Below are 9,809 nucleotides of genomic sequence, written 5' to 3' on the forward strand. Positions count from 1 at the left end.
AGATCAGTAACAGTCTCGTTATCGTAAGCTTTATAGCTTTTTCGTACAAGAATAATGATAACATATTACAATGGACCCACATTTCATCCTAGCAGCGCACATGTGCACAGTATTGAACAGTATTGGGAAGAGGTGGCGGGTGAAAATTGTGAGTTAGGATTGAAACGTGCTGGACAAGTTTGAGGAAACCACGTGCGCACAACAGTAGGCTCTCGGTAACAACAGAAATGATGACATATTACATTGAACACACATTTAAATCCTCGCACCGCACAGTATTGGGAAGAAGCGGGTGAGTTTTCCCGGCGGATTGAAGCATGTATAACATGTTTGGACAAGGGGGACTCTCCAGATTGTCCGTAAACAATGATTAGTTGCGACCAAGGACCTTGGTTGCGACGTCCCGCCTCGATGTCAATCATCAGCCATTTGACGCAGTTTTCAGGCGGGCGGTGTCCAAACAACTCACCACGAGGTCCATAACTTAATCAGACCGTCTTCCTGAAGCACGTAGGTGCGAAGCGTGCAGTCAGAAAAGTCTGGCTCATATTAAATCTGAGTTTCGCTATCGTAACTCATTCATCCAAATCATGGCACATTGCAAACTCTGTACTGTACTTTGAAAATATTATCCGTCCTCACGCAAATGCTTTGGGAAGGTCGGATTTAAACTGCAAGCCGGCGGAATGAAGCGTGTTTGGACGAGTCTGGGGAAACCACGTGCGCACTACAGGGGGGAGGGAACTCCAGATAGCCCGTAAACGGTCATTAGTCTCCGATGTCATTCAGCACGCATTGGTGGCTGATTCCACACAGACGGTGTCCATTATCCCGCCTGGAGGTCCATAAACAAAAATGACGCAAAAATGTCACACTTTTTAGTCCATAAACCGCTGCCAGAGTCCATAAACCACAGAAGACGCAAAACCAATTTAAAATGACGCAGTTAGCTGTGCCTTTTTCAGAAGACGCAGAACCAATTAGAAATGAAGCAGTTTAGCTGCGTCTTTTTCAAAAGACGCAAAACCAATTAAAAATGAAGCAGTTAAGCTGCGTCTTTTTCAAAAGACGCAAAACCAATTTAAAATGATGCAGTATTGTCCATTTGACGCATTTCGAGGTTCGCAGTGTGAAGTATGTAAGTTTTACAAAAAAAATTACACTAAAGAAGAAAATTCCTACCATAACTGAAAACAGTAACGGTTACTGCAAACACATAATTCTTTTCATTGGCCTTACATTGTACATTGTACAGTACTGTACTTACAGCATGCATCATCTTGACACTCGGTATGGGGTACAGTCCCTTTGCTGTCTCCCCTGACAGCATGACACAGTCAGCTCCGTCTAGAACAGCATTGGCGACATCACTGCCCTCTGCACGGGTGGGGCGTGGCTTCCCAATCATACTCTCCAACATCTACAACAAATGTAAATAAATAAGCAATCAAGACGTTATTTTTCGTACATGCCTTTAATTGTAGATGTACAAGGAATAATACTATAAATGTATATATTTCCAGGTAAAGGTAAATGACAGGACTTTCATGCCTGTGGAATTTGGATGTTAACTGAATGTGAACATCATAGAATATGAAGCATGTAATGCAAATTAGTGTCTCCTTTGCATGGATGAGAAAAAACAGGAATACTTCTTGGGAATGGTATTGGGTTGTGGAACTCTAGTTCAATCATTTTATGATCTTGAATGTCTCAAAGTCTCTGTGCTTTCTGCCAAATGCTTGTTAAATATAATTAAGTGAAATGAAAAGTAGATTTAGCATAATATACAGATTGATAAATTGATACAGTTACTTCAGATGAATACCATACAGGTGGCATGTAAATAAACTCGCAAATGTAATAATTATGCAATATTTTGGTATTAAAATGGTATCTAATTGATGATGCATTATCAGAATTCATGTGAGCCATTTTAAAAGTAATTAAAAGTCAAATTTTCATATTAAGTGAACCTGAGTAGCACAGATGACAGGCTTGCCGATCCTGTTGCAGCGACCAATCATCATCTTCTGTGCGATGAACACCTTCTCCGCGGGGATCTCGATACCCAGGTCACCGCGGGCAACCATGATGCCATCACTGGCCTCCAGGATCTCGTCAAATCTGAACATGGAAGATTTATATATATTATTAATAATTCAGTTAAAGGCCAACCTTTAAACTTTCAGCATATACAACATGACTCATATGTCTCTGCACTCATAAGAGGGAGTCACTTTAATTCCATCTAAGTAACAGAATGATTTATACGTGCAATAAGGAGAAAATGAGGATTGTTTGCAATGGTTTGAGTTTGCGATAGCACTGGAGTCTCATACTAGAGTCTCTACCCTAGGGCCTGTAGTGTCCATACCCCCAGTAGTGTCCATACTTCCCGTAATACGGATACCCCCTGTATTGTCTGGACCCATGTAGTGTACGTACCTCCTGTAATGTATTACGCATACCCCCTGTACCTAGTCTGTACCCCATGTACAATGTACTTGTGCTACTACAGTAACGACTAGAGCCTGTTCACCTTGGGAACCTGCTGCGGTTATGAATACTAAAAGAAAGTAACTGTAGAACTTCACCTGCGGACCCCCTCGTGGTTCTCCAGCTTACTAATGATCTTGATGTTCTTGCCCTTCTCCCCCAGGACCTCCCGTACAGCGTGCACATCCGCTGCTTTACGGATGAAGGAGGCAAACACCATGTCCACCTGCGAGCAGTGGGCAGCACTATTAGTTTATGAAATATATAGAATACAGTTTTTATTTCTTATCACTTGTGGTACCAGCAATATCACAGGTAGGATTGCCAGTTGCTCCTAGCCACTTGACTTCCAAACAAAGTGCAAATTAAGCAAGCTATTTCATATTAGAGAAGTTTCTGAAAAGTTCTAGTTTCATTTCGAAAGGTTATCCTGGCTTGCTTAAGAATTCAGTTTCAATTATCTCTGTGAACAGTCTTAAGTACAGTAGTACGAAGAGATACATTGCACAAAGTTATCCATGAGACACCTGGGGAAAACTCTGCAATCAATTTCATTTCATGTCACCTCTTTGGGACCTTACTGCCACCTTTAGCCCTAAACTTCCTGTTCCGCAATGTGTCTATCTAATTTTTTTTTTTGCAATACTGCAAGTGAAAAGTGACAAGACAAGCTACATAGGTGACAAATAAGCTAACAGCATAAGACTAAAAACTCTAGATCTGTTTCAAGGAGATAATATTTGTAAGCCTACCCCTTGCTCCACCCCGAAGAGTAGATCCCCCTTGTCCTTCTCGGAGACGGCCGGCAGGTCCACGGCCACCCTGGGGAGGTTGACTCCCTTCCTGCTGCCCAGGGTACCACCATTGTCAATCACACACAGCAGGTAGTCTTCACCTGGAATCACACAGGGGAAGGGGTTTACTACAGTAACTGTAACATTTTACTGACATTGTCAGTCACACACTGCAGGTAGTCAGCACCTGGATACACATGGGGGGAGGGGTTTACTACATTTTACTGACACTGTCAATCACACTGCAGGTAGTCAGCACCTGGAGACACATGGGGGGGAGGGGTTTATAATACATCTTACTGACACTGTCAATCACACACTGCAGGTAGTCAGCACCTGGAATCATACAGGGAAAGGGGTTTACTACATTTTACTGACACTGTCAATCACACACTGCAGGTAGTCAGCACCTGGATACACATGTGGGAAGGGCTTTACTACATTTTACTGACACTGTCAATCACACACTGCAGGTAGTCAGCACCTGGATATACAAGGGGGAAGGGGTTTACTACATGTTACTGACATTGTCAATCACACACTGCAGGTAGTCAGCACTCGGAATCACACAGGGGAAGGGGTTTACTACTGTAACACTTTACTGACACTGTCAATCACACACTGCAGGTAGTCAGCACCTGGATACACATGAGGGGAAGGGGTTTACTACATGTTACTGACACAGTCAATCACACACAGCAGGTAGTCAGCGCCTGGAAACACATGGGGAAAAAGTGGCTTTAAATTACTACATTTGGTTAACAATGTTTAAAAAAAAAAGACTAGTCTGATAGGTTTACTACTGACATGTTGTTTACTACAGTGTTTGTATATGACTGACAAAATTGTTGTTTACCAGGTATATTTATAATGACGTATTGTTTACTACGGACATGTTAACTAATGACATGTTGCTTTAAACTTCTTACATTTGAACAATTACTGGTAACATGTTGTTTACAACTGACACTCAGGCCATCTACTACTGACTCAAATGTTGTTTTCTACTAACAGCTGCAGTGTTTACTACAATGTATTGCCATTGTTGTTTACTATTGACAGGTTGCATACTACTGACATTTTGCTTACTAATACTACCTCCTCTTGGCACAAAGGGAAGCAAGATCATACAGTTTATTACATCTCTGGATAGTTTTAAAGAACGCTTGCAGATACATGTAGATGTGCAAAAGCTAGGTGTGATGGGTCCTTCGGTGTAATATAACCAGCTGCTGCCGTGCCGTGTGCCTGCGAAGCTGGTGTGTTACGCCGAAGGGCGGTTACCGGCTATAGATACAGATACAGATAGTACAAACTAACAAATTTCTACGCCACAGTTAGTTGCTTTGCTGTGTGTATCCTGGGATGACCCCCAACTTTTAATCCTAAGCAAAAACCACAAAAAAACGTCTTGAAGTGACCTGTGCAAACATTGGTAAGTGCGGGCACGGTTTGGTACATTGTACATCCATGTGATATGTTGTTGATGGAAAAGTGCTGACACAAACAACTCAAAGTCTTGTCACATGTCACATGTGCTGATATGTTAACAAGTGCTAAAGGTCTCCAGTACTGCAACAGTTTACTGATTGAACAGAACAATAGTCACGTTTTAAACTGTTCAAAGTCCCAGACCAGGTAAATATCATTTTGATATCTGTCCCACTTAAATGTACCAACGCAGGCTCTAGCATTTGATGGGAACAGGTGTATTCAGGTAGGTTTTATATATCCTTAAGACAATTTTTTGTGCTTAAAATGTAAGGTAAATACAACATGTATGCAGTATTCTGCAAAAACATATTATGCTCAATATAGTCATGGATTGCCTGACATCATTATACTGAAAATTTGCCCCTGCAATCCCTAATTCAAAATAATGAGGAACAAAGTCTCTTATACCCCCGTCACATTCGGCGAAAATCGATCGGACGACGAGTCTGCGAGCTCTAAATTACAAGGAGTCATGACCTTGACGGGAAGGGGGGAACTCTGCCATTTCTTTGTTAGCAGCAGGGTCATGCCTCCTTGTAATTTAGAGCTCGCAGACTCGTCGTCCAATCGATTTTCGCTGCATGTGATGGGGGTATTAAACAGCACTTTCCTATAATTGAATTCCAGAGTTAAGCCAACTGTAACATAGAAGCAAATTAAAGACAGAAAATGAGATAGCATTTGACAGTATCTGGGACCTTAGATGATGTTAGTTTGAAGGAGACTTTTGCAACTTCCTGTCACTTTGTGGTGAGACATGCTTGTAGTTATACTGAATTGAAGAATGATACACACAGACAAACAAACAGGTACATCAAATCTAAAAACAATACCTCCACTCATGGCTTCCAAAGATGCCGTATTGCAAACTAGGCTTGCATTTTAACTGCAGATTCATTTGAGCGAGACTGTTTCTCTTAATCACTATCATATTATATAATATAATCAAGATTTCTAAAATGTTTTTAACTATCAACCAGAATCAAGTTTCTAAGCTTCTTTGTTTTAAGGTTGTTTCTAATGACCCACCAAAATCAAGTTTCCAATTGAAAGTAACTTCTTCATTTAAGTTGAATGATTTCGAAAGCATGTAAGACTATCACTGACAGATACGAAAACAACATGTAACTCTAATTTAATTTAACCGCCAACACAACATAGTATATAATATACTAAGCGTTGAATTTCTGTAGGGCCATGTTAGAGATGAGAACACTCGCTGTGCTACTCCTGGCCTGCTTGGCCACTTTGGGGTCAGCACAGGATAAATGTGTCTTCAAGTTTGAGGCCGCGCCCCCCAAGGGGACAACCTGTGCCTCACTTAAGGACATCACGGCAATGGACAAGGACCTCACGGATATCAAGGTCAGAAAACAGTTTTTTTTGTTTGTTATTTATCTATGATAACCTTAACACTCATCAGGATAACAGTCTTGTATGGGCCAGTATGATAATTTTACGTAATTTAAAGTATAAACTTTGTCAGACATGTACTAGTACATGTTAGGGGTGGGTATCAGCACACTGTACCGGTACAATACCAGTTTTCCTTCTTTCACTGGACCTGAAAAAAATCAGAATTTCTTACAACGAAATTTCTTCCCATATTACAGTAGACTGCCCTATTGACCCACCAATTGACCGCCGTCGTCTTTATTCTAAACATAATATTGTGATGGGAGTCAAAATCCGACACAAAGTCCCCGATTTCAACACACAGTCGCGCTTATCATCAAAAATTGATCACACCTCAAGGTTGAAAATGACGTGGGCATTATGGGCCAGGTATTTGGTCCTGTGCGGTCCCAATTTTTTGGTGGTCACGTTGGCCAGGTGGTCGTTGAGAAAAGGTCGCTTAATTCTTACGTCAATGGAAAAAAAATTCTGGACTAAGAAAAAGCGGTCGTAATGGCCAGGTGGTCGCTGAGAAGAGGTGGTTGCATGGGCAGGTTTGACTGTAATGTAAATGTTGTTTTAGGCAAAGAAAATGGAAACTGAGATCGCCCCTGCCATGAAGAAACTAGAGGATGCCGTCAAGAAACGGGTCGAGGTTGAGAAGAAACTTGCCGAGATGACTGCCAAGGTTCAGAAGATGGACGAAGACATGAAGAAGCTAGACAAGGCAGCTACCGCTGCAGCTGCTGCAAAGCCTGCAGCTGGCAGTACAGGTGCTGCAGGTGCTGCTAAACCAGGTGCTGCAGGTGCTGCTAAACCAGGTGCAGCAGGTGGTGCTACAACAGGTGCTAAGCCAGGTGCTAAACCAGCCACCCCAGCCAAACCTGCTGATCCTGGTGATGACAAGGGTAAGGGACTTTCTTCTTAAGGTTTAAGACCCTGGCCATTCAGGCTAGGATTTGCAATTCACCCAGAATTTACATAAGATAGCAGCACAGTTACTGTAAATGCATTTAAGTTTGCGGGGATTTAATTTTGCGGTAGCGGGAAAAGCAACTTTACGCGGTGGTTTTAAGTTCGCGATAGCAACATGCACAGTAGTCTCTTACTGCTATAGAAAAATGTTTGCGGGGGATTGAAGTTTGCAGTGAAGCGGCCACCGCGAAAACCCCAAACATTAAGCTACCGCAAAGGTTTCTGCATTTACAGTATTAGACATGTATCCATCCACCCCTCTCTCCATCCTTCAATTTTTCAAACCATCCATCAATCCATCCAACCATCCTTCCTTCTACTAATTCAGCCATAAATTCTTCATCCAACCGTCCATCCTTCCTTCCTTCCATCAATTCTAACGGACTTTATCTCTTTATGCAGATTGTGCAGGCCTGAAGCTGAAGGAGAAGAGTAAAAGAACAGGACTGGCTTCAATCAAACCTCCAGGACAGTCAGCTGCCATGCAGGTGTGGTGTAACATGGACATAGGGGAGGAGCCAAGGGGATGGGTTGTCATCCTTAGAAGGGAGAGTAAGTATATTGAATTTCTCAAACCACTGAAGTTGGCAGGGATTTTTACTGGCCACATGGCCAAGTTTGACTAATATCAATTGACAATTTGAGGGATAGGAGCATTCATTCATGTAGCACTAAGTCTTGATATTGTTTTTTCATGATTGATGCTCCTTTGCTTAACAAATTTGCCTTTAATACTAAGTGTTGTACCAATGTCATGCACATTAACTGATTATGAGTGACTTCTTCTAAAACAGATGGAAACCTTGACTTTGACAAGAAGTTTGCTGACTATGAGAAAGGTTTCGGAACACCAAGCTCTCCAAATGACTACTGGATTGGGCTGCAAAATTTGCAGAAGATAACAGCACAGGTAATAGGTTAATGTTTCCATACCTCCATCAATCCATCCATCCTTAAATTTTTCATCCATCCATTCATCCATCCGTCTATGCACACATCCATCCTTCAATTCTTCTTTCATCCATTTGTCGACATCCTTGCTTGCTTCAATTATCACCAGTCAGTTCAAATCCGGACGTACATTTTCCGTTTTGATCGCAGCCAATGTTGAAATCCTATTTTTTCAACTTTTTTCTTCCTGGACATACATCAAAGTTTTACGTACCATTGGAAAGCTCATGTTATCCTGAGTATCAGGCTACTTTTTTTAGTGTCCTAACGTACAAATTTCTTGAGATATTTGACTTTAAAAATTGCTTTTCCCGCGGTCTGAACATAAGTTCCCGCAGGAAATTCTTGTTCCCGCGGGACTGAGCAGGTTGTTCCTTCGGGTTTCAAAGCTTACCCCGATTGCAGACCGCATACAATTAACACCATGAAAATCACTGAATTAATTAGAATCACACCTGGTTAGCTTGTGTAATTAGCACGTGTATGACCAATTCAGTATGTCTAGGGGAGGCCGACGGGATGAACAGGAAATCCTCGGGACCTGTCCCCCAACAGAAGCTGTTTTTTCTGCATCATGAGCTAGCTGACTCAAAAGAAGGCATTGCTTGACTTCAACGCTCAATATAGACATAATTAATGTCATCTTTGAAAGGATAGCACTATAGATGGTCCAATATATGTGTTTGTTTTATTTTGTTTTGTTTTTTCAATCACACAAGACTTTGGCCATTACATTCTCTCTCCATGGTTTGTAACATAACATTGAGGTGCCTGAGTTGGCTCAGTTGGTGTACAGTTTTTCCTGTCGACATCAGGGTGGAGATGTTGAGACAGTTTAATTTGCTTTGATTTTTATTAACCTTTAGCCCATTTGGGCTCATCTTCTAAGATTCAAAACAATCAACATGACTATACAACATACATTTTAAAAAATACAACAATCAACAATCAAAGTATTTACAATAGAGGACAGTGTCTCAGGTCAAAGGTCTTAGAGATACAATGTTTGAGATGGCTTGTCTAAAACTGGACAATGTGCAGTGACTTTAATATTGTCAGATGGCAATGAGTCCCAGAGTATAATTGCTTTTTGCAGGAAGGTACGTTTTATAATGTTTTAGGTTTGGGTAGTCGAAAGTTGTCAAATGGATACAGAAAATGTAGTGTTGTACATGTGGGATGAATTTAATTTAACTGGTCTGAAGGAATTGTACACATTTTGTGGTTCGTGGCTAGTGAGGGTTTTGAAGAACATTTAATCAGAGTAATTAAAGAGAATTTTTTGAAAAGCTTGTCAAAACAAAAGGTTGAAAAGGTTGGACCTCTGCAGGTCTCCCTCACACATCTCTGAGAGGTGTGAGGAAAGGCGTGAATAAATTTGTCATGATATGGACCGTTCGGGTCATGATATGGGCCGTTCGGTTCCATATAATGGACCGACGGTTTCACAGTCAGAAAGGATTTGGATTGATGATTACAAGGCACACTTCAATCCCCTTAGACTGTTGACTGTAAAACAGTCATTGCTTCTGGGGTAGTATTAGACCAAGGAGGTTTGTTTATACCCAGCTGGGGGTATTAGACTTGAAAAGGCCATGACAACATGCAATTTTGTCTCCTTTTTGCCTTTTAGTGACTGACTACAGTCATGTATATCATAATTTGTCTTATGTCGCCAATCCAAAGTTAGCAACAATAGCA

At 41.3% G+C, this 9,809-nt stretch overlaps 1 protein-coding gene across 1 annotated transcript in view; it reads right to left on the reverse strand.

Moving 5' to 3' along the window:
* Window positions 1-785: 785 nt before the first annotated feature.
* The window catches only part of LOC118408074 (pyruvate kinase PKM-like), a 27,484-nt gene continuing 18,460 nt past the window's right edge, over window positions 786-9,809 (reverse strand). The window contains exons 7-11 of the mRNA XM_035808693.1: window positions 3,252-3,394; window positions 2,598-2,725; window positions 1,977-2,127; window positions 1,240-1,420; window positions 786-835 (exon numbers count right to left, since the gene is read on the reverse strand). Coding sequence (XP_035664586.1) covers window positions 786-835; window positions 1,240-1,420; window positions 1,977-2,127; window positions 2,598-2,725; window positions 3,252-3,394 — 653 coding nt within the window. The remainder of the gene's footprint in view (window positions 836-1,239; window positions 1,421-1,976; window positions 2,128-2,597; window positions 2,726-3,251; window positions 3,395-9,809) is intronic.

Source organism: Branchiostoma floridae, unplaced genomic scaffold, assembly GCF_000003815.2.
Source record: "Branchiostoma floridae strain S238N-H82 unplaced genomic scaffold, Bfl_VNyyK Sc7u5tJ_1551, whole genome shotgun sequence".
In the NCBI taxonomy this organism is placed as follows: Eukaryota; Metazoa; Chordata; class Leptocardii; order Amphioxiformes; family Branchiostomatidae; genus Branchiostoma; species Branchiostoma floridae.